This window comes from Ictalurus furcatus, chromosome 5 (assembly GCF_023375685.1).
Source record: "Ictalurus furcatus strain D&B chromosome 5, Billie_1.0, whole genome shotgun sequence".
Lineage (NCBI taxonomy): Eukaryota > Metazoa > Chordata > Actinopteri > Siluriformes > Ictaluridae > Ictalurus > Ictalurus furcatus.
Genome location: NC_071259.1, coordinates 2,151,538 through 2,177,409, shown reverse-complemented (window position 1 = coordinate 2,177,409; position 25,872 = coordinate 2,151,538). Strand labels below are relative to the sequence as shown.

Below are 25,872 nucleotides of genomic sequence, written 5' to 3'. Positions count from 1 at the left end.
CAGCGTGTTGATGATTAATTTTCTTTAACTGTGGCTCTGAGAGAAGTTCCATAATTCAGATCATTGGTTTCAATTGTTTTCATAACAACTCAGCCAACAGGGTTTTGTATAAATGGATTTTTTTTTTTTAAACTTTGTTATTTAATAAAGAAAGATTGGAGTTTTCTGTAAGGAGATTGTTTCTTGAACATTTATGGAAGGAGTCTCCAGTGTCAACGCTTTGTAACATTACATGTTCTGCCAAAGTCTTTACGTCAGGGGACTTCGGTAACATGATGAACGATTTCTTCCACACGATAGAAGTTTATACTTAAAGCTTTAGGTTGTGTATGTGTGTGTATACATAAGAGTGTATTGACTGGGGTTGTTCCACTGAAGAAGACCGAAGAGTGAGGGATCTCTGGCAGAGAAAGGCCAGCGTTCTCACTGAGAAGAATGAAGAGGAGTCTAATCTAATTTAGGTGGAGAGTGTGTGCGTCTGTGTGAACTGTGGGAATAGTACGTGAAGGCCCTCCGCATGAATGGATCCTCTGGAGCCAAAATCAGCAGGGTGTCCTCGTATACCCTTTTTTTCTATCCCTCTCTCTCTCTTTCTTTCTCTTTCTCTGTCCTCTTTCTATCCCTCACTCCCTTCCCCCCCTTTAGACACACTGCTGAATCCAGTCCTGGCACTCAAAGATGGATTAGAGAGTGAGTGAGTGAGAGAGAGAGAGAGAGAGAGAGAGAGAGAGCGAGAGAGACTCCTTCCTGATTAGCGATTCACACTCAAGTGCCCTTACAAGGACCTTGGGTAGTTTTCAATCACTTCATTATCTCTTAGGAACACACAAGTGATCTATTTGTTTCATTCACTCCTATAACCTTTGGTCAACTCCGTAATCCGGGGCACACTAGGACCGCGCCACCTCTAGCATCTGGTGCGATGCGATATGTTTGCAAACTTCTTAATTGAACATTTTAGCAAAACTTTAGCTAGTACTTCATTCCAAGAGTGGGATGTCTTTCTTAGGGCTGAAGCAATATAAAAAATTCAATATCATGGTCTTCAGTACATCAAAGTTCACGTTTTCAAAGAGGACGACTTTAAAGGAACGGTTTGGCCGAAAATTTAATTTGCACAGCCAAGATGTGTTTGGTGTGTGAAGTTTGCTGTTTTATTTTTCTTGTACTTAAGAAAAGTTTGATAAAACAGCAGAATAAGTATGCCATCAAAAATAGATATAAAATTAGAATCCAAATTGGAGCTTTATTATCACCAAAATCACTTCTGATATATAATTTCATCGTCAGAGTTTTGAGTCTGATACCAAACTCTGAGCAGGAAAAGTAATTAAACTTCAAGATGGCTTCCTCGACTGATTTTGTGAGGTCTGTTTTCTGTGAGGTCCTTTTGTCCATTTCTATAGATACAGTGCCCTCCACTATTATTGGCACCCTTGGTAAATATGAGCAAAGAGGGCTGTGAACAATTGCCTGTTTTTTAACCTCTTTTGTTCAAAAGATTCACAAAAATACTCTGCTCTCATGGATATCAAACAATTGCAAACACAATACAGGTTTATCAAAAAAAAAAAAAAATCTTTGATAATATAGGTGTGCAACAATTATTGGCACCCTTTTAGTCAATACTTTGTGCTAGCTCTCTTTGCCAAGATAACAGTTCTGAGTCTTCTCCTATAACGCCTGATGAGGTTGGAGAATACATGGCGAGGGATCTGACACCGTTCCTCCATACAGAACCTCTCCAGATCCTTCACATTTCGAGGTCCACGCTGGTGGACTCTCCTCTTCAGTTCACCCCACAGGTTTTCTATGGGGTTCAGGTCAGGGGACTGGGATGGTCATGGCAGGACCTTGATTTTGTGGTCAGTAAACCATTTTTGTGTTGATTTTGATGATGTTTTGGATCATCGTCCTGCTGGAAGATCCAACCACGGCCCATTTGAAGCTTTCTGGCAGAGGCAGTCAGGTTTTCATTTAATATCTGTTGATATTTGATAGCGTCCATGATGCCATGTATCCTGACAAAATGTGCAGGTCCTCTGGCAGAAAAACAGCCCCAAAACATTAAAGATCCACCTCCATATTTAACCATGGGCATGAGGTACTTTTCCATATGGCTACCTCTCTGTGTGCTCCAAAACCACCTCTGGTGTTTATTACCAAAAAGCTCTATTTTGGTTTCATCTGACCGTAGAACCCGATCCCATTTGAAGTGCCAGTAGTGTCTGGCACACTGAAGACGCTCGAGTTTGTTTTTGGATGAGAGTAGAGGCTTTTTTTCCTGAAACTCTTCCAAACAGCTTGTGGTGATGTAGGTGACTTCAGATTGTAGTTTTGGAGACTTTCTGACCCCAAGACACAACTAACTTCTGCAATTCTCCAGCTGTGATCCTTGGAGATTTTTGTCCACTTGAACCGTCCTCTTTCGAAGCCATTCTGAATGATACCTAGTTGAAAGCTGGATGAACTCAGCACGTAGTTTGACACAGCACATGCAGTCATCTGTGTTTACACACCGTGTGATGGAAAGGCTCATCCGTCTGCTCCTCAGTTTTAACCCTGTTATTGCGGCCGCGCTGTTTACGGCCTGGCCAAATGATTCAGTTTACATCGGCGTGGGCGGTTTCTATTGTGGTATGAGAAATGAACTGGAAAAGCTGTACATAAACCACTAAAGCCAACTAGAAGCTCCAGGATTCACATAAAAGCTGTAAAGTTTTATTCTTCAAACGTTTGATCATGATGTAGCTCAATGGTTGATTAAAAGTGTACCAATTTACAAAATCGGAGCATAAAATATAATCCCAATACTAGGACGATATGTATCACAATACGGCATGCATAATACAAACAGAGAGTACAAGCAAAAGCTAAACTAAGCGAGGTTTACCAAGAAATTAACCAGATGAATGGGATAAAAATGAAACAAATGTCGAAATAATATTGCATCATAGCATAATTGACTAGCCTCCAATCAGACACTTGTTATTATGAAGTTTTAGTTTGACACTGTGACACATCACCAGTTGTTGTGTCTGGAAATGCACACTTGATTACAGTGATTAGAGTTTTAAGAAACAGTTTGGCCAAAAATGAAATGTACACAATTCTCTCGTTAACATAAACGGATCCGCCGAGACGTTTACCAAAGACTACATTTTGGTGAAAAGGGAAAACTCTGATATCATGAGGTAATTGATCCCAATTAGCATATAATCTTGCCACCTAAAATTAGAAAAAAAAAAGTCAAAGATTTATTTAATATTAACTGGTTAATTTCAAGACCTGTTATAACTCAAACATGGGTCATTCATTTATTCAATTCAACCTTATTTAACCTTATTTCCACACTGTAACACCTGGATCAGTTCATTTAACTCAAAAAATTTTGAGGAAGCTAATTACCTCAAAATTTTTAATTTGATAAATCAATTTATTTAAGCCAAATACACTTAAATATAACAAGTTTGAGTTCAATTTTTGTTATACTTAAGTGTGTTTGGAGAATTTGAAGAAATTGATTTATCTACTTAAAAATTTGGAGGTAATTGGTTTCCTCAATTTTTTTTTTTTTTTTTGAGTTAAAGGAACTTATCCGGTTTTACAATGAATACAACCCGACTGTTTAAATTCAGATTTTATTTACCTCACTCATTTACACAGTACTTAGTGCAACATAAAGTTAGTTCTAAATGTAGTTTGTGAAAACATCTATTGGTGGCATTTTTAGGCTTTTTTTTTTTTTTTTTAATGTTTTTTTATGTTTTTTTATACATTTAAAATGTAATGTTAGTCAGTCGCATTTCTCTCATTGGGATTCTTGACACAATAACTGAAACAAATGCAGAATAAAATGCAGAATAGATATAAAAGTAACTTTTTAGACTGATGGTATTCTTAATCCATGAACTAGTGAACCGGCGTCAGGACGTATTTATTGACAGAGACTTCAAAGCACTTCTGTAAGTCGCTCTGGATAAGGCCGTCTGCCAAATGCCATAAATGTAAATGTAAATCAATGGCAGCTTGGGTTCCTCAGTACAAGTAGCATGTTTTGCGGCGGGGACGTGATCTTACTGAAAGCCAGTATTAACCATTTCATGTGTAAAGTATTTAAAACATGACCAGATTCTTAGATGGTTTTTAGTACTTAATATATAATATATCATATTAAGTAAATGGACTGCCTGTGTAGGAATACAGTGCATCAATAAAAAAAAATAAAATAAAAAAAAAGAGAGAGAAATTCCAAACGCATTTCATTCATTTGTTATCATTCAGGTCTGAAATATTTCACTTTGATGACCATAATTACAAAATACAGAATACAAAATACAAAATATTCTTGACATATAAAAAAAACGTATGAAATCTGTTGCATGAAGCAACTGATTTCAGGGATTAATATTTGTTTTAAAATTAATTTTAAAAGGCTGCAACATTCAAAAGAGTTGCCAAAGAGTTTATTTATTCATTTATTTGATTTAGGCTTGTGCAGAAAGTTTGGACAGATACCAGAGACGTGCGTCATTGAGAAATGCAACTAATCTACAGAGCAACTAAAATCAGGATAATGGTGTGTGGTAAATTACAGCAAGTGATTTGGAGGGGATTTTTATTTATCTATTTATTTATTTATTTATTCTTTTTACATTTTATGTTTCCCTAAAACCAGACAAAGGGTTAAAGAAAATAATGATATACTTTAGAGAGACAGTTGATACAGATTGGCCTGATACACAAAGGGACAGTTACAAGTCATTAATAAATGATCTGTTATTGAACCATTAAAAGCACACATCCTCATTGAACGCAGCACACGTTTGAAGTAGCCGAGGGTTTAAATGATTAATCAGGGAGCTCGTGAGAGTTTCCTCCACTTGACTGACCGGTTTTCTATTGCTTGTCTAAAATGCTAAAATGAGTCCGCAATGATTCCTTTAAAGGAGAGGAGAGGAGAGGAGAAGAGAAGAGAAGAGAAGAGAAGAGGCCCGTGGTAAGCAGATTAAGCTCCTGCCCCTCCCATACGTTTAATCAACATGCCCTTTCAGTCTGAGAGCACAATACGAAACATGGCCAAAATCCACCATTGCTACCAGCCCCCTTTACACACACACACACGCACGCACTCACACACACACATTTAAAAAAATGTACGCAAAGTCAATAGTCAGAAATTCTGGTGCAAAAGATCTACTGACTTTGTGTGTTTGTGTGTGTTTGTGTGTGTGTGTGTGTGTGTGTGTGTGTGTGGGTGAAAAGCAAAATAACATTTACTACAACCAGTAATATACTTTTATTTATACAGCACCTACTACAGGATTAAAAAGAGGACGCCGTAGTGACCAGAAGTCTGTGAGAGTTCATATTCCAACATTTTGCATTTTAAGATTATGTCTAGCGAGAAACCTGGTGCTTTGCTTTTTAGATACTTTCCTACCTTCCGTTTCAGGATATGTTACCGTTCACCTTTCAAACGCTGTGTCTGCATGGGTCCCTGACCATCTCCAACAGAGGTTTCTTTAACTCCGTCCACTTGTGAGATGGATAACTGTCCGGTTTGATCAAAGCCCCAGACCCGGTGTTAGGTCCTTGAGCAAGACTGTATCCAGATTGAATTCGTCTCACTTTTGACCCACTTAGGATAAAATGAAAGTATGAAATATAAATATTGAATCAGTTTTACCCAATTTTTCCCTTAAACCAAATATAGTTCGGGCGAAAACATGTTTAGTGTCTGACGTTTGCTTTAATAGATTCACACTGGAGCTTTCTGACCCCCCAACGTTTTCAATGATCGACTGCGCTTGGGGTAAAGCAGAAATCTGACTTTGGAGATTTGATTTGATCCCCCCCCCCCCCCCCCGTTTTTTCGCCAAACCCTTTATCGATGTTTGACGTGTTCCGAAGACAAAACGCAGAGTCTGTGTCCAGGTGATCTCTTTTCTTATCTTCATCATATCATTTTAGACTTCACAAAAAAAAAAGGGATAAAAAAAACATATGCTTCAAGAAAAAAAAAAAAACAACTAAAAAGATTTTCATTCATTTCAACTTATCTATATTCCCAAAAGGGCTCGGGAAGCCTTCTTCTCCTCACCCCTCCTTTCTTTCATCCATGGTTAAATATGTAAATACAATGTCTAAAGTCATTCTTCAAAGGGGAACAAAAGAAGAAAGGGGTCTGATGGAGGGGGAGCAAGAGAGATTGAGAGAGACAGAGAAAGAGAGAGAGAGAGGGAAAAGTTAGAGAGAGAGAGAGAGAGAGAGAGAGAGAGGTCGCTATAAAATGCTTTCCTTTCTCCATAACGTTAGCCAGAGGAGGGGCCGCCTGTGGGCCGAGAGGAGCAGCAGGGGTGCGCGCGGCCTCCATAGAATCACACATCGCTCACAAAAAACATGAAATATCTTTTCAGCCTGATCCATCAAAGCGCTCCCCCTCTATTCCTTTTTCTTTATTAGTTACAGAATTATCCCACACTTTCTGATTTGCTTCAAGACAGAACCTAGCTAGCCACTACTAGCTGAGATGAGGTAAAGGTAAAGAGTGTGTGTGTGTGTGAAACAGAGTGAGGCAAGAACAACAGGAGATGCAGAAATAACAACATAAAAGAGAAAGGTGGGAGCTGATAAGGCTACTGCTATTGCAGATCGATCGGACAGTCGTGGTTGGGTGCGTTTTTTTTTCTTATTCTTGATTCAAAGAGATCGTTTTGACCAGCAAAGCAACCACAAAAGAGTGAGCAGGTGATAGACCGTATGAGATAAATCCCATTTTTACTGGAGAATGCTAGCGAACAGGAGGATTTCTGCTATCCCTTGGCGGCCCTATGACTTGCCCCACCTGGCTTCAAACTTATTGGCACCCCTGCAACAACTGATATTTGGTAAAGACTCCTCTCTAGAGCACCTTCAAAACTTCTGAAAATTGTACTATAACCCTGACTGTGCTTAGTGTTTTTATTTTACTTCTTATCTACTTGTTTCTACCCGTTACATGACTTGTGCAGGTCAACAGCCACCAATCAGTTTTTGTTGTGTCGAAAGCTGTTAGGCTTTGTCCACGTTGAAGGATGACAAAAGAGGTTTGGATGACAGTTTGTCCTTGTTCTTAAGGGTTGTCGATAATTTTGCCACATATGTTTTTGAAAGAAACATTAAAAAATACCATTTCATAAAAACAAGTTCACTGTATGTAAAGTTTATTTCACCCAATCATTTTTGCTCATTCTCATGAAGAGTGCCAATACTTCTGGAGTTCACTGTATGTTTTTGCTAGAGATAATGGGCAGAGCAATTTTGTATAATTTCAAGCCAATGAGGACATCATAAATCCTTAAAACGTGTTACTTCATGTCCCAGGCAATATTCTGCATAGGAATAAGTAAGCAATCAAATGAAAGACAAAATTCTTGTTTTTTTCCCCCTCCATATTCTCGTTAAAACTTTCAAATCCATTTACTTTTGTTACTATGAACACTTTTGTCTCGCCTCAGTGAAACAGGAAGTCGTGGTTGGGCTCTTAAGAGTTTGGTTGAAGCATTTGGTTGAAACGTAAAATAAATAAATAACCTAATACAAAATAAAGCAAAATATGATTGCAAACATGTTTCAGTTACATTTTGTTCATAAGAAGTGATGCCAAAAACTGGGACGCATTAACAACTGTTAAAACGTTTGTTTGTTCGTTTTTTTATAGAATAAATGGACTTCAATTAAAAGTTAGAATTCTTTCATGTTTTCAGTGTGAGATTAAGCTAAGAAATGAATTTGAACAAGGGTGCCAATATTTTTTGGAATTGACTGTAGGAGCAGGACCAAAGAACTATTTGGTCTGAAAACCTATAATGACACCAATAAAACAAAAGTGCACCACGTTTAGAGCAAAGACACACTAATCGGTAGTTTAATAAAAAGCAGAGACCTCATAAACATGGTAGATAAAGGTTGAAAATTTGCCTAGTGGGGTCCTCGTGTCCCGGACGTGTAAACAGTGTGCCTCTTCATATCAAACAACACTCCACGGATGTCACAGGTGAAATTCCACAGGACCGTTTGTTAATATTAAGGACCGTTTTGCACCCATTAGTGCACCCACATTTGCAGAATGGAAAACCTATGAAACAGGGTCCTGAACTTCCTCTATATCTTCCTTTTATTTACATCAAGTTGTAGTTTTCTACGTTTCTATTCTGCAGTTAGTTTCCTACGGAGGAACATGACTTGAACTTGTTCTATGGCTCAAGCAAACAGGTGATATGTAGCTGTATTGATCAGCTACCACCTTGAGAAATTTATTTTACAAGGACATACAAACACATGGCGTGCTGATGTCGTTGCCAAATGACTCCATCATAGCTGGCCAAATGCATTGTTGTTTGCTTCCTTTGGGTTGGACTCTCATGCATACCAACTTTTGAACTCGCATGCATACCAAATTTTAAACCCTCTTTCACTATTATGTCATTTATAAAGGACGGCATACTACAGAGGGTTAAGTTTGTGTATAATTAGTTCATTTTTATATAGGATGACATTTAAGACTTTGTGTATAATTACAGGCAGGGCTCAAACTGGTTATATCACACGGAACGCCTTGCAAACACACCCACATTTCACATTTCATCCCAACAAACACACCATACACAGCTGCAGTAATCATTCGACAGCTTATCCTTCTATTAATTTACTCTGATTGAGGATTATCAGAGCTGGCACCCATGCCAGGGTTAATGCTCTGTGAGCAAAGATCGAGCCCTGGCACGCCGCTCCCTGAAACCAGCATGAAAAGCGGATGAATCAACTCAACCTAAACTGAAAGGGCTTTGTCTAAGAGCTCATCCTGCAGGCATTTTCCTCCTGTGAGAATTTACGATGACGGAGGGAAAGGAGAAAACCGCCATAGGTTAAGAATGTCTCCTATGTAATGACACGCCTGTGTCTCATCAAGAGGCTGTGCACTGTATGTCTGAAAAGGGCAGAATTTTACTAATTCATTCGCTGCAGTGCACAAAGCCTGGATTCAATACAGAACAAACGTCAACTGTTAGCATTTGCAAGCAGAGTTCATTTCAGGTCTCAGTTTTTTACATTCTTAGTTTGAGTCCGGAGTAAAAAAGATAAGAATTAGACTTAAGAAAGACTTACGTTTTACGCATTTAAACGGGGCGCACGGTGGCTTAGTGGTTAGCACGTTCGCCTCACGCCGCCAGGGTTGGGGCTTCGATTCCCGCCGCTGCCCTGTGTGTGCGGAGTGTGCATGTTCTCCCTGTGCTGCGGGGTTTCCTCTGGGTACTCCGGTTTCCTCCCCCGGGTCCAAAGACATGCATGGTAGGCTGACTGGCATGTCCAAAGTGTCCGTAGTGAATGAACATGGGGGTAGTGGTGGCTTGGCAGTTAAGGCTCTGAGTTGCTGATTGGAAGGTCGGGGGTTCAAGCCCCAGCACTGCAAAGCTGCCACTGTTGGGCCCTTGAGCAAGGCCCTTAACCCTCTCTGCTCCAGGGGTGCTGTATCATGGCTGACCCTGCGCTCTGACCCCAGCTTCCTGACACGCAGGGGTATGCGAAGAAAAGAATTTCACTGTGCATATGTATATGTGATCAATCAAGACTCATTATCATTATCATTATTGTGTATGTGATTGTGCCCTGCGATGGATTGGCATCCTGTCCAGGATGTACCCCGCCTTGTGCCCCATGCCTCCTGGGATAGGCTCCAGGTTCCCCACGACCCTGAAGGATAAGCGGTATAGAAAATGGGTGGATGCATGCATTTAAATGCCCACATAAATATGTCAACATATAATATTAAACTGTTTCTGATCCAAATATGTATATTATAATATAATATAATTTATATTATAATGTTGAATTATTAGGCTGATCTTGGGTAAATCGTCTGTCATTTTAAAACAATTATGTCCATCATTTTGCTTTTTCTATTAAAATCAGTTTTAGTCTAATATTAACCTTAATTTTTGCCTTCTTCTTTTCCTCCCTCTCACTTGTACTGATTTAGTATGAATTCATGTGAAAATCATATTTTAAGCAAAAAAATTTGGTGGAATAAGCCATCGGGTTATTAATCAAGCTCAATCAGTGTTTTCATTTCATTTACAATGGATCCAGAGCCTATCCTGAGATGCGTGTAAGGTGAGAGAATTCACTCTAGATGTGATGTCCGTCCATGGCAGGGCACCATGCACAAACAAGCATCACACACCTCTTCACACCCAGGGCAATTTAGAGTCATCAAGCCACCTACGGACATGGCAGGAAACCAGAGAACCCAGAGTAAACCTACACAGACAGGGGGAGAACATGCAAATCTGCACATAGAGAGTAACCTGAGCTCAGGATCGAACCAGGGACCCTTGTACTGTGAGGTAGCAATGCTGAGTATAAAGTCATGTGAAGGTCATGTGAAGGTCATATTAGCTAGTGGAATAAGTGACGTTATTGTAAATCATCTGCATCATACATTACATTAAGGAACACATTTAACCTTTAGTTTTAGTCCAGGTTTTTTTTAGTATAACTTCTGTCATACGAATTACTATTTCAACTTCCCCAACCCCCCTCCTTCTTTTTTCCTCCTTTTCTCTCTCTCTCCCAGTCTCTTTCTCTTTCTTATTCATTTAGTATAAATTCATCGTATGAGGGATATACCTAAGATATTAGGTAAATTATATACAGTATACATAATACCTCATACACCTGCCATTTAATACAGTATATTCATTTGCACCCCACATTCAAAAAAACCCACCTGTAGTTTTAGACCTCTCATTTTCTCCTCTCTCTCTCTCTCTCTCTCTCTCTCTCAGTGAAGTTATTAATCAGTATATTAGTTGTAGGTAAGTTACCATACCTATGACTCATATACAGTGCCCTCCGCTAATATTGGCACCCTTGGTAAATATGAGCAAAGAAGGCTGTGAAAAATTGTTTTTATCGTTTAAGCTTTTGATCTTTTGGTCAAAACATTCACAAAAATACCCTGCTCTTATGGATATCAAACAATTTAGTTTTACAGGTTTATATATAAAAAAAAACTTTGTTGAATATAGGTGTGAAACAATTATTGGCACCCTTTTAGTCAATACTTTGTGCTATCTCCCTTTGCCAAGATAGCAGTTCTGAGTCTTCTCCTATAATGCCTGATGAGGTTGGCGAATACATGGCAAGGGATCTGAGACCGTTCCTCCATACAGAAACTCTCCAGATCCTTTACATGTCGAGGTCCATACTGGTGGACTCTCCTCTTCAGTTCACCCCACAGGTTTTCTATGGGGTTCAGGACAGGGGACTGGGATGGTCATGGCAGGACCTTGATTTTGTGGTCAGTAAACCATTTTTGTGTTGATTTTGATGATGTTTTGGATCATAGTCCTGCTGGAAGATCCAACCACGGCCCATTTGAAGCTTTCTGGCAGAGGCAGTCAGGTTTTCATTTAATATCTGTTGATATTTGATAGCGTCCATGATGCCATGTATCCTAACAAAATATCCAGGTTCTCTTTCAGAAAAACAGCCCCAAAACATTAAAGATCCACCACCATATTTAACCGTGGGCATGAGGTACTTTTCCATATGGCTACCTCTCTGTGTGCTCCAAAACCACCTCTGGTGTTTATTGCCAAAAAGCTCTATTTTGGTTTCATCTGACCATAGAACCCGATCCCATTTGAAGTTCCAGTAGTGTCTGGCACACTGAAGACGCTCGAGTTTGTTTTTTGGATGAGAGAAGAGGCTTTTTTTCCTGAAACTCTTCCAAACAACTTGTGGTGATGTTTTGGAGACTTTCTGACTCCAAGACACAACTAATTTCTGCAGTTCTCCAGCTGTGATCCTTGGAGATTTTTTTATCCACTCGAACCGTCCTCTTCACAGTGTGTTGAGACGATATAGACACACGTCCAATTCCAGGTTGATTCATAACATTTCCAGTTGACTGGAACTTCTTAATTATTGCCCTGATGGTGGAAATGGGCATTTTCAATGTGCTTACTATTTTCTTATAGACACTTCCCACTTTGTGAAGCTCAACAACCTTTTGCCGCACGTCACAGCGATATTCCTTGGTCTTACCCATTGTTATGAATGACTAAGGGAATTTGGCCTATGTGTTACTTCATATTTATACCCCTGTGAAACAGGAAGTCATTGTTGAACAATTTCCTGTTCCTAGTCACCCAGGTGTACTAAAAAAATATAAAATATCAGTGGGAATATACTTCAAATATATTTTTCTCATATGAATTCATAGGGGTGCCTATAATTCTTGCACACCTATATTTAACGAAGATATTTTTTTAGAAACCTGTGTTGTGTTTGCAATTGTTTTGATATCCATGAGAGCGGAGTGTTTTTGTGAATTCTTTTGAATAAATGATCAAAAGTTTAAACAATAAACACAATTTTACACAGCCTTCTTTGCTCATGTTTACCAAGGGTGCCAATATTAGTGGAGGGCACCTGCCATTTAATGCACTATTTTCATTTGTACTTTTATTCTTTCTCTTTTGTTCTCTCTTTCGCTTTCCATCTCTCTCTCTCTCTCTCTCTCTCTCTCTTGCTGTCTGTGAGTCAAGTTATTAACCTACCTACACCTCATATACCTGACATTTAATGCAATGTTTTCATTTTTACTTTCATTCTCTCTCTCTCTCTTTCAGTCAAGTTATTAATCAGTATATAACTTATAGGTAAATTAGCATAGCTATACCTCTATACCTGCTATTTCATGCAATGTTATAATTTGAACCCACCCATCTTTAGTTTCAGTACAATCTTTACTTAGTCAAACTTTGTCATAAATATGACTCTCTCTCTCTCTCTCTCTCTCTCTCTCTCAGTGCCTTCCTTTCTCTCATTCATTTCGTATGAATTCCTATGAAGCACTTGGCTCTTCTGTTATTGTGCTAGTAAAACTAGACCCCCCCCCAAAACCAGCTTGGTTCCGTCAAACAATAAAATGTGAGGCGAATCCGAGGGCATAAAACACTCTCCTCCTTTTCTTCTCCTTCTCTCACACAATGGTCCAAACCGTGAAAATCGCCAGTTGTAAAGGAAAGGACACATCTTGACTGAAAAAAAAAAAAAAAAAAAAAAAAAAAGGGGGGGGGGGGGCGCACTAGGATGTCTGAGGCGACAAAAACTCGCGCCAAAAAAAAAAAAAATACTAACAAAACAATAATAAACTAAAACTCGTGGACATTTTTGTCTCCTCGCGCCTTCGATAAGAGTTTAATCACCAACAAAACAACAATAAATGGTGTGTGAGAACTTCGCTATGATCTCCGGTGTAAAAAAAAAAAAAAAAAAAGAAAGAAAGAAAAAAAAAAAAAGAAAAAAGTGCTGGTTAGACTTTAAAACGTCCTTACAGGCTGTTCCGTGGGGGTTTTAGGGGGGATATAATCGCCGTGTCAGTTTAGGCTTTCTTATGCAAAGAGGTTGTGTTTGAAGGCGGATCTTCTAGCAGGTTAGACTCGCACACTCCTCCAGCTCACACTGCTATGAAGCTCTCAGGCAGAGCTGTGAAGTGTCCGGAGTACTACATGCTCACTTGCCTTTCGTGTTTTAAGGGATTTCACTAAGGATTTCAGTAAGGATGACTGTATTTTGGTTTGTTTTTTTTATGTAGAGGAATCCCATTCTTACGCTGTTTTTATCTGTAAAGCACCTTTTTTTTTTTCCATTTAAAAACTTTTTCAGGGATGGACATGAGGAGTCTCCTCACTGCCTCAAAGGACTAAAGCACTTAAAGAAGCTCTGGATTACATTTAAACCACTAACTGGTAAAAAAAAAAAAAAATAAAATAAAAAATACACCATACATACATCTGTATTCAATGGGATGGACGGATTTTCCTTCTCTTCTCATGTGTTGGTGCTGCTCTTCATGGCAAGTGCGTTTTCCATGAAAGATGTTATGAACTGTTCTCCATGGAGTACGCCACCTACGTCTTAACTTCTTGAGGAATTATCGTACGCCGCACGTAGTTGTCCAGAAGTTCCGTCTGTCTGTTTTCTGCGAGTCGGATTCGCAAGTCTTCAAACCTGTCCTGCAGCTCCTTCGCCTCGCCGGAGGAAATACATGCTGTTTTGAAAGGCAAACATTTGCGTAATTACTTCATGTACTACATGAGATAATCCACTTTGAGGTGGGAAAAAAATGTTTTACTCCGCATTTGAATGGAGTCTTCACAGTCTGGCGCTGCTTTTCATGGCTGGCTTGTGCTCTGCCATCAGCTCCATAGACCCGGACCGACCAGGAGAAGGCAGGTGCCAGGAGATCTCAATCCCTCTCTGCAAGGACATTGGGTATAACCTGACAGTTATGCCAAACTTGATGGGGCATGAGGATCAATTAGAGGCTTCCATAAAGCTTCACGAGTTCGTGCCGCTGATCGAGTTCGGCTGCCACAGCCACCTCAAGTTTTTCCTGTGCTCACTCTATGCCCCCATGTGCACGGAGCAGGTCTCCACACCGATCCCAGCCTGCCGAGTGATGTGCGAGCAGGCAAGGCAGAAGTGTTCCCCCATTATGGAGCAGTTTAATTTTCACTGGCCCGACTCGCTGGACTGCTCCAGGCTGCCTAATAAGAACGACCCCAACTTCCTCTGCATGGAGGCCCCCAACAACGGCAGCGACGATACTTCTTCAAAAGGATCTCACACCCAGCCTCCGGACTCACGCCCTCCTCGACATGGGAACAACCAGGATCTAACCATTAAAGAGAGGATGGGGAAGGACACTTGTGGGAACCCTGGGAAGTTCCACTATGTGCAGAAGAGCGAGTCATGCGCCCCAAAGTGTTACCCCAAAGTGGATGTGTACTGGAGCCAGGCAGACAAGCGCTTTTCCCTGGTCTGGATAGCCATATGGTCCATCCTTTGCTTCATCTCCAGCGCCTTCACTGTCCTCACCTTCCTCATTGATCCACAGCGGTTCAAGTACCCCGAGCGCCCCATCATCTTCCTCTCCATGTCCTACTGCGTCTATTCCGTAGGCTACCTCATTCGGCTCTTTGTTGGGGCTGAAAATGTGGCCTGTGACCGTGACAACGGTGTCCAGTACATCATCCAGGAAGGCCTGGAGAGCACAGGTTGCACTATAGTCTTCCTCATCCTCTACTACTTTGGCATGGCTAGCTCCCTCTGGTGGGTGATTCTGACTCTCACCTGGTTCCTGGCAGCTGGGAAGAAATGGGGACATGAGGCTATTGAAGCCAACAGCAGCTACTTCCACCTGGCTGCGTGGGCTATCCCAGCCATAAAGACTATCCTGATTCTGGTCATGAGAAAGGTGGCAGGCGATGAACTGACAGGCATCTGTTATGTAGGCAGCATGGATGTCAAGGCTATGACAGGCTTTGTCCTAATCCCTCTGTCGTGCTACCTCATCATAGGCACCTCATTTTTGCTCTCTGGCTTTGTTGCTCTCTTTCACATTCGCAAGGTTATGAAAACAGAGGGCGAGAACACTGACAAACTGGAGAAGCTGATGGTGCGGATCGGGGTGTTCTCCGTCCTCTACACCGTTCCTGCCACCTGTGTCATTGCTTGCTACTTCTACGAGCGTCTCAACATGGACTATTGGAAAGTTCTGGCGGGAGAGCAGCGCTGCATGGAGGGGGTCAACGGTAGCGGAGAGGAGTGCACCATGAAGAGCTCCATCCCGGCTGTTGAGATATTCATGGTGAAGATCTTTATGCTGCTGGTGGTGGGCATTACCAGCGGCATGTGGATCTGGACTTCCAAGACTCTGCAGTCCTGGCAGAACGTCTTCAGCCGCAAGCTGAGGAAGAGGGCAAGGAGGAAGGCCGCTTGCGTGTTCACAGGCAGCCGGCCCTACCTGAAACCTCACCCTGCACTGAAAGGACACAAAACGAAGTATGAACCCACAGGATCTCCTGCCACATGTGTATGAACACAAAATCTTACACGCACAACAAAGGAACACACTTATGTGGGACACTGTTTTTTTTTTTCCAACTGAAAAATACAGGACACAAAGTTCATGTATATTTTATGCAAGCCTTAGTTCTTTAAAAAAAAAAAAAAAAACCCTGCAGTGTTCTAATGACAGATTGGTTTCAAATTCTCATAATGATCTGTATAAAAACAAGCCACCAGCCTTTTAGTCAGTTGCTCTGTACTACTTATCCACTTAAGGAACTTTGTGGAGTTTTATTTTTGTTTTCAAAAGCGATCGAATCCTGTTTGTGGTTATGTCACTGGGAATGGGTGTATCATGTGCAATAGATGTTTCTCTCAGTGACCGAGAGAAAAAGACTCTTAATACTGTAGTGGCCCGTTAAAGACTCTAAAAGGATTCTGCATACAATACGTGTGTGAACGAGGTGAAGCGGGAGCTCCTCGGCTGCGTGTTCCTTTGGCTTTTCTATGGAAATGGAGGCTGTGTCACACACTGCTACGTTGACATTGGAGAGCAGCTGTTGGCTGCAGAGAATGAACCGGCCATTGTGAAGGCCCTCCATGTCATAAAGCAAATCTACAAGCACTAAATGTTGTCCTAAAAGACAGAGGCCTTTTAATGGGGGCATTTTGTACAGCAGGTTCATAACCCTTTCGGTTTGTTTTTGTCACACAGAGCTCTTGTTTTTTTTTTTCTTTCTTTCTTTCTTTTGTAGCAAAACAAAATCCTTTGTATATATTTCTAAAAGTTCCTATTTTGTAAGAATGAATAAAGACCTTCTAGTTTATGATGTTCAGAAACTAGAGTCTCAGACTTCGGTATTGGTTTATTCTTTGTGCTCAGCATGGATCGGCTATGCTTCGTTCAGATTCAGGTAACTTGTAGTGTAAAATATACAAATATATAACTTTTGCTAAGTCTGGCAAAGATGCAAGAACTAAAACTGACTCGATGTCACGTGACAAAAGGGTGTGATGAGCTGCTAATCTGCAGTGAGTTTCCATTTCCTGGATTAGTGCTAGGAAACATGATGATATGATATCAATATTTATCGATATATACAGTATATCAATAAATTACACCACAATGTGGGTTTCTCAGAGTAGCATTGGTATTAGTATTGTTTTACCACATTGTTACTTAGTTTTCATTTTCCCTGATAATCACAAATTACATATAAAGTGTATAATCTATCTATCTATCTATCTATCTATCTATCTATATATATATATATATATATATATATATATATATATATATATATATATATATATATATATATACTTTACAATATATATATAAATATTGTAAAGTTTTTTCCATATTAGTGTATAACAGCACCTTTCTGCTCACAAGAATCCTTGGTTAGGACAGACTGGAAAGGGGGGGGGGGGGGGAAGTGGGTGTAAAAATAAAAAGTATGATGGCATCAAAGACATTATGAACAAAGCTAGATTTTTAGCCTTGTTTCAAAACCAACCACTTTTGAAATGCCTGGCTTTCATATTTCTCCCCTATTAATCTATTCACTTCCATGTTCTGTTCAAAAACAATACAGAAGCCAAGGCTTTAAAGCTTGTTTTTTTTTTTTTTTTGGTCTTTTCTTTTCTAATCGTAACATCAAATCAGGTCATGTTTGTTGCCAACTTGTTATCGAAATGATGCAGTTTTATGGTTGCGGGTCGGAGAGCTTAAAAGTGTGAGTGTCATACTTACAAAAGGTGTAACTTGGATCCTGAATGGCTCAAGAAATATCGTGCATTCGAGTTATGCTTTCAAGTTAAAGCTTTAAGGATTTGAAAAGTTTACAAAGTGGCATTTGTGCGTTCTCATGCAAGAGCTCAGATGGGATTATGTAAGTTCATCTAAGTCAAGAAAAAAACTGGCATAACTTCAAAAGGGCCATTGCACTAAGCTGTGTTGCGACAGAGTGTGATATTCGAAGCACGTCTGTTTAACTTAGCTTTCTTGCATCTTCAGTGCGTTTGGTCCAGTCTGGCCGTAAACGGCATTTCTGATTGTATTATACGTGTCATCGCCGTCTCACTTGGCCAGAGAAGGTCTGAGATTGTTGGGATTTGGAAGGCATATCCGTGTAAGTCCTTAAACCAAAATGAGGTTCTTTTTAAAGGAAACGGACAGATTATGAATTGATTTGGCAAATCAGCACTAGAACATTCAACATACAAGATATAGCAAACAACCCATTATACACATGATCCTGTATATCAATATTCATGTGCCCATATAGAGTGTACATGTCAATAATTACCCAATTTATTATACTGTACATGATATGTTCACAGTATCATATATGTCTACACATGTGACTCTACAAAAAAACAACAACAAAAAAGCAATCATTGTGTGTTACAGATTGGTAAATTTACACAACAGGAAGTGGGAAATAGCAAAGCCTTGGCCTGTTGCATATGTCTGGGAAAAAAAAAAAACTCTGAGCAAGATAAATAAGGTCTTCTCCTTAATCTTACTTTTCCTAGCCATATTTGAACAACCATCAGTTTTCCTCATTCTGATCAACACATTAGCTTGTAAATGCTTATCAGGTTCTTTTTGAGTCAGCCAAACATGGAGATAAGCACTGTTTCGTGGGTGACTGAACATGTGTGTTCCTCTTCTACACGGATAAACCTAAGTGTCACACTGCAACCAAGCAGAATTGAGAAGTAGCAAGTGGTAAGTAAGAAGTAATGCACATTAGACATAAACTGACAGGGGGATTTTGAGGTGCCTGAGAGGTTAATGCACTGGGCCTCCCTGCCCCAGACAATGTTCATTCCACTGGACTAATCCTCCTCCCCTTAGGCCCCTGTCTACTCAGGGTTGTTTGGGAAAAACTCCACCCTCAGGTTAAGGTTATAATTAAAGTTACTCGGTTTAAGTGTTCTTAGGTTAATGTTGTGATACATTAGGATAAAGATTAAGGTGAAGGTTGCTGAAGTTAAGGTTACTGAGATTAAGGTTCGGGTTACTGAAGTTAAGGTTACTGAGATTAAGGTTAGGGTTATTGATGTTAAGGTTACTGAGATTAAGGTGAAGGTTACTGAAGTTAAGGTTACTGAGATTAAGGTTAGGGTTATTGATGTTAAGGTCACTGAGATTAAGGTGAAGGTTACCGAAATTAAAGTTACTGAGATTAAGGTTAGGGTTACTGAGATTAAGGTTAGGGTTACTGAAGTTAAGGTTACTGAGATTAAGGTTAGGGTTATTAATGTTAAGGTCACTGAGATTAAGGTTAGGGTTACTGAAGTTAAGGTTACTGAGATTAAGGTTAGGGTTATTGATGTTAAGGTCACTGAGATTAAGGTTAGGATTACTGAAGTTAAGGTCACTGAGATTAAGGTTAGGGTTATTGATGTTAAGGTTACTGAGATTAAGGTTAGGGTTATTGATGTTAAGGTCACTGAGATTAAGGTTAGGGTTATTGATGTTAAGGTTACTGAGATTAAGGTTAGGGTTATTGATGTTAAGGTCACTGAGATTAAGGTTAGGGTTACTGAAGTTAAGGTTACTGAGATTAAGGTTAGGGTTACTGAAGTTAAGGTTACTGAGATTAAGGTTAGGGTTACTGAAGTTAAGGTCACTGAGATTAAGGTTAGGGTTACTGAAGTTAAGGTCACTGAGATTAAGGTTAGGGTTATTGATGTTAAGGTCACTGAGATTAAGGTTAGGGTTACTGAAGTTAAGGTCACTGAGATTAAGGTTAGGGTTACTGAAGTTAAGGTCACTGAGATTAAGGTTAGGGTTACTGAAGTTAAGGTCACTGAGATTAAGGTTAGGGTTATTGATGTTAAGGTTACTGAGATTAAGGTTAGGGTTATTGATGTTAAGGTCACTGAGATTAAGGTTAGGGTTACTGAAGTTAAGGTTACTGAGATTAAGGTTAGGGTTACTGATGTTAAGGTTACTGAGATTAAGGTTAGGGTTACTGATGTTAAGGTTACTGAGATTAAGGTGAAGGTCACTGAAGTTAAGGTTACTGAGATTAAGGTTAGGTTACTGAAGTTAAGGTTACTGAGATTAAGGTTAGGCATAACATTATTTAGCTGCAGTAGTACACAGTACACCAAGAAAGACAATTATACAAGTGTGTGTGTGTGTGTGTGTGTGTGTGCGTGTGTGTGTGTGTGTGCGTGTGTGTGTGTGTGTGCGTGTGTGTGTGTGTGTGTGCGTGTGTGTGTGTGTGTGTGTGTGTGATTAGTCTCAATTCATGAGCACTGTGTGTAGACACAGGTGAGCTTGGCCCCTGGGCTCTGCAGAAGACAAAAAACTCACAACTAACACGCAATGGAGCTTAGTGTGTGCTTGAGCATATTTGTTGAGTGTACATTCAGAGTAATACAGTATACAGACGCTCCTTTAAAAAAAAAACACTGTCTCTTAATCACTGGTTGTGAGACTGTATTTGTGCGTGGGCTTGCCTGTGTGTGTATTTGTGCTTCACTGAGTTCATACAGACCGTACAGAGGCTGGAACTTACTGTAAAGAGCTAAAACCCGATAGACATGACGAGCTAACAACAGATTGAGATGCTTTTCATCTTCCTTAATGTCCGTGGACACACGCACACACACATACACATAAAGCATGTTTTGATGGCAGATATGATGCGTGTTCGGTTTACTTTAATCTCTCATATAGCGCATCAGTTATGCAAGAAAAAAATATAAACATGACCCTAACTCTGGTTTCTATTTTCTTTTCATGGGCATTTTCTCCACAATTTGTGAAAGCCCATGTAAAGAATAACAGCTTTGAAGATGATAAAAGGAAGATCTTTCTACCCACTAACAGTCACCATGACTGTATTTACCAGGACCTTTGCAACAAAATGGCCTTTAATGTATGCACTGGGCAAAAGAATCATTTGCTTAATCTTAACATTAGGTCTACACCGATCTCATGTTTTATTCATTTTTTATACAATACCAATATCAAAGATCTCAGCATTAGCAAAGTCCTTATAGTAAAGTTTTAATACAACCAACTTTTCTTCATTATTCTTCACTTCCACCCAAATAAATGATGTGAAGATGTCTTATATATGTTATTTTCTTTTAGATAATGATGTGGTTAAGTTGGGAAATAATAAAGGTTACAGTCACACTACTAGGTTAAAGAGGTCCAAATCCAATCAATTTTTTTTTTTAAATATCTAAAAGTGATTTGATATTATCTGAGAAGATCTGGTTCTTCCCCCAAATCTATAGTAGATGTGCTTACCACATCATGTCTGTCCATCCATCCATTTTCTGTACCGCTTATCCTACATAGAGTTGCAGGGGAGCCTGGAGACTATCCCAGGGAACTCTGGGCACAAGGTAGGGGACATCCTGGAGAGGTGCCAACCCATCACAGGGCACAATCACACACATGTTCGCACACTACGGACAATTTGGAAATGCCAATCGTAATGACAACGCAGGAGAATGGGCATGAGAACATGACAGTTTGTATGAAACTATTAAAAAAAAAACGTCTGTGAAACATTAAAAATTGGAAAATTTGTTGGAATTGGAAAGGTGTGATCCGTCGTTTCAGCATGTGTCGATCCGATAGCAGTGTCCTGTATCAGACACGTGCACGGTTTCAATTTAATTAATAATAATTGATGTTAAATATTTAAACGAACTCCACTTATTCCACCCAAGTCATTAAGAGATTAAGGGTTGTTTTGAAGTTTGGGAGCTCACTTTAGGTGTCAAAAGTGGACTAGTGTGTGTGTGTGTGTGTGTGTGTGTGTGTGTAGTAGGTAAAACAGGTCTGATCACACCAGTGCTACAGAATGAATTATGTGTTTAGCTCTTCGCCTGAGGAGATTTCAAGTCTCTGCAATGTTTCAGATTAAGCACTGAGCCTGGTTTTTCTCAATCAAGTGCACACACAGAGACACACACACACACAGACACACACACACACACATATACATATACATACACAGTGATGGTTATGCCCATCTGGCCTGCGTCTTTACACATGTGTGTTTGTGTGTGCATTTCTATGACTGTAAATATCACTGACAGCGAGCACTCCTCTTTTCACCGCCACATCTCTCTGCTTCTTCTCCGCAGTCACATGACTGAGGTGTGTGTGACGGGTGTATCAGATGATTCGCTGAAGATACGAGGCATTTTTTGAAGCGAACTTTGATCTAAGATGGGTTACAGTGACCTTTAAGAAGCATATGACGTATTTTCAAACACACACACACACACATTGCTGGTTTGTGTGTGTGTGTGTGTGTGTGTGTGTGTGTGTGTGACATATGAGAGTGACAGTCCTCACATCAACTCAGTCTTCAAAGTCACATGTCTGCCAATCTCTCTGGGGTCCTACATGCTTTACATTGCTTTCTCACTCACTCACACACACACACACACACACACACACACACACACACACACACACACGTTCTGAAGACACAGAGTGAGAACTTATCCTTTTAAAACCTCAGTAACCAAAATTAACCTGAGGTGAATTTTTTTTATTTTTAAAGTTTTTCAAGATAATTCTTCTGAAAATCATTTTCTATCTAAACGGCTGAAAAGCATAACGGGAGCTTACCTGCTCACTATGTTACACTTCACTGTTGAAAATATGTTCAGGTCAGAAAACTAACAACTTAGTGCAACCCCAATTCCGAAAAAGTTGGGACAGTATGGAAAATACTAATAAAAACAAAGAGGAGTGATTTGTAAACGTACTTTGACTTATAACGTATAAAGACGAGGTATTTCATGCTGTATCTAATCAACTGCATAGTTTTTTTTTGAAGGTAAACATTTATTTTGAAATTCATGCATGCAAAACGTTCCAAAAAAGGTTGGGACAATCTAGGACTAATAGCGATGTGACAAGTAATATTGAAATAAGAAGGTGATGTGAAACAGGTGAGGCAATCGTCTAATTATAGTATATACGGAGCCTCCTTCAAGAGCAAGGATGCGTCGAGGCTCGCCGATTTGTCAACAGATGTATCAGCGATTAATCCAACACTTTGCGAACAACATTCCTCAACAACAAATCGGTAGGATTTTCACCGTCTACAGTGCGCAATATAATTTCAAAATTCAAGGAATCCGGTCAAATCTCGGTGCGTAAGGGGCGAGGCCGATAACCACTTCTGAATGAGCGTGATCTCCGATCCCTCAGACGTCACTGTCTTTAAAAACTCATGAGTCTGTAATGGAGATACTGACATGGACTCAGGAATAAAACTTTGTCAGTCGACACCATTCGCCGCTGCATCCACAGATGCAAGTTAAGGCTTTACTATGCAAAGCAGAAGCCGTACATCAACATTGTCCAGAAGCACCACCGATATCTCTGGGCTCAGTCTCATCTGAGATGAACAGTAGCACAGTGGAATCGTGTTTTGTGGTCCGACGAGTCGACATTTCAAATAGTTTTTGGACAAAACAGCCATCGTGTTCTCCGGGCCAAAGAGGAAAAGGACCATCCAAGCTGTTATCAGAATCAAGTCCAAAACCCAGCATCTGTCATGGTATGGTGGCGTGTCAGTGCACATGTCATGGGTAACTTGCACATCTGTGAGGGCAGCATTAATGCAGAAAGATATGTACACATTTTGGAGCAACATACGCTGCCATCCAGAGCAGGACAACGCCAAACCACATTCTGCCCTGATTACAAGAGCATGGTTGCGTAAGCAGAGAGTGCGGGTGCGAGCATGGCCTGCCTGCAGTCCCGACCCGTCTCCGATTAAGAACTTATGGCGCATTATGAAGCACAAAATAAGACGACGAAGGCCCTGTACAGTTGCGCAGCTGAAGAAATGCATAATGGATGAACGGGGGAAAATTCCGCTCGCTAAACTTAACCAACTGGTGTCTTCACTCAGTGTCCAGACGCTTAATACGTGTTATTAAAAGAACAGTGGTACACATGTTATACAGCGGTAAACAGTCGACTGTCCCAACTTTTTTGGAATGTGTTGCAGTCATCAGATTTGAAATGAGTGTATATTTTCAAAAAGAAATTTAATTCACAAAGTGAAACATCAAATCATGTGTTAATAATGTGTTTTTAATATAGTACAGGGTGAACTGAATTTTCAAATGACTCTTTTTTGGTCTTTTTCCATACTGTCCCAACCTTTTCGGAATTTGAGTTGTAAAATGTCTTTCTTGAAACAAGCAAGACACACTTAATCGAGTTAAAGTGTACTAACCAAAAAAAATCTGCCAATGTGGTAAACAAAACTGACTCGATACACGAGCTTAACGACGCCCGTGATTGGATAGTGTCCTTCTTTTGTGTCCTCCTATTGCTATTGCGATCTCCTGACGATAGGGCGAAACGCTTTCCTGTTGAGCCACTCAGGAACTGGGTTTTATGGTTAAAATGGATGTGGGTGGAAAATAGTTGTCTTGACAGTTCTGGAATTTGAATTCACAGTCATCCCGCCTCTACAGTTATCTTGATGGACTAGACGAAAACAACTGACTTGTGTTTGAAACCCACTTCATCCTTCCCAAACCCAAATGGGTTGTTTTGTTGTAGTTTGGAGGCAGTAACACGTCCGGTTACCTGAAACTCGAGGCGACCCTTACCACAAAGTGCGCACTTCACTTCATTCCCTTCTAGCTGCTTATCTCTCTTCCAGTAAACAGCTCCGCTATGAACAATGGCATCTTTCATCCTTTCTATTGTTCAGCACCTGGGTGTGTGTGTGTGTGTGTGTGTGTGTGTGTAGCGGGACAGTGTAAGTGACACAGTGTGAGTGGTGTGTTATAGAGGTGCACTGACTCTGTGTTTCTCCAGATGCTGCGGGAGAGGTCGAGTTTCTGTCTGCATGTTTATAGAAATGGATAATGTTCATCTTAGGTGTGTGACAGGAAACATGAGGGCAGGGTGACACACACACACACACACACACACACACACAAATACAGTCTTTCTCAAGGTTCGGGTTCACTGTGGAGAAGAAGAAGGAGAAGAAGAAGAAGGCTTTATCTGTCACACACACACACACACACACACACACACACACACACACACATATATATATATATATATATATATATATATATATATATATATATATATATATACATATATTATTAAAGTCTAAGATAAGTAAGTACCACATTAATACTCATCATTCACACATTCATATTCCCCCTCACACACACACACACAAAGAGGCACACCTTAACAGATGCAAGTCATTTCTCATATCCACCCGCATGCACTCACGTCAACACACACCTGTGGCCTCAGAGTCCCATTACAGACTGTTTCTGTTACCAAGAGGCCGGAGGATAGAGATTATCCAAAGCAACATTCTAATTGCCTTTTCAATCTCCATCATGGAAAGATATAAATCTATAGATCCAACACTTGGTGACAGACAAAGCTGCTACCGTTTAAGAGCCTATTTGCTTACCCAAAGCTTCATACAAGTTTCGACTTCACTCTCTGTCTTTACCTCAGACTCTCTGACATGATACCTAGAATTAGAGGGCGGTCTGAGAGAGAACGTTGCTACACAGCCATCGATTTGGGTCGGGTGGTTTGATGTCTCGAAACGTTAAAATTATGCCTAGTCATGTAATCGGACCGGAATTGCCACATTCTCACCCAGCGGCATCGAAAGCGGCTGAAAATAATATCTGCAACTAATAGATTGTGAGAAAGTGTGAGAACAGTGAGCTAAATACTGCAGGTCCAAGCATGAACTCAAGGTTCCTTGGATGAATCGGAATAAATGCAGAATAATCAGACTTGTTATCAGACTCCCATTCTGAACTCTAATTAGATTCGAATCCGAGCTATAAGCCTCAGTAGGCCTCTAAAATAAATTAAGCACACCCCAGTCTAAGGGCTAATTAGATTCCATCTTTAACTTGAATCTAATTTCATTCTAATCTGAACTGTACATG

The 25,872-nt window shown here is 40.1% G+C and overlaps 1 protein-coding gene across 1 annotated transcript; it reads left to right on the top strand.

The window, feature by feature from the left end:
- The first annotated feature begins 13,418 nt into the window (after nt 1-13,418).
- On the top strand, nt 13,419-16,751 carry fzd10 (frizzled class receptor 10). Its single transcript, XM_053624134.1, has one exon. The coding sequence runs from the start codon at nt 14,180-14,182 to the stop codon at nt 15,935-15,937; it is 1,758 nt and encodes a 585-aa protein (XP_053480109.1). The 5' UTR covers nt 13,419-14,179; the 3' UTR covers nt 15,938-16,751.
- Nucleotides 16,752-25,872: the final 9,121 nt, after the last annotated feature.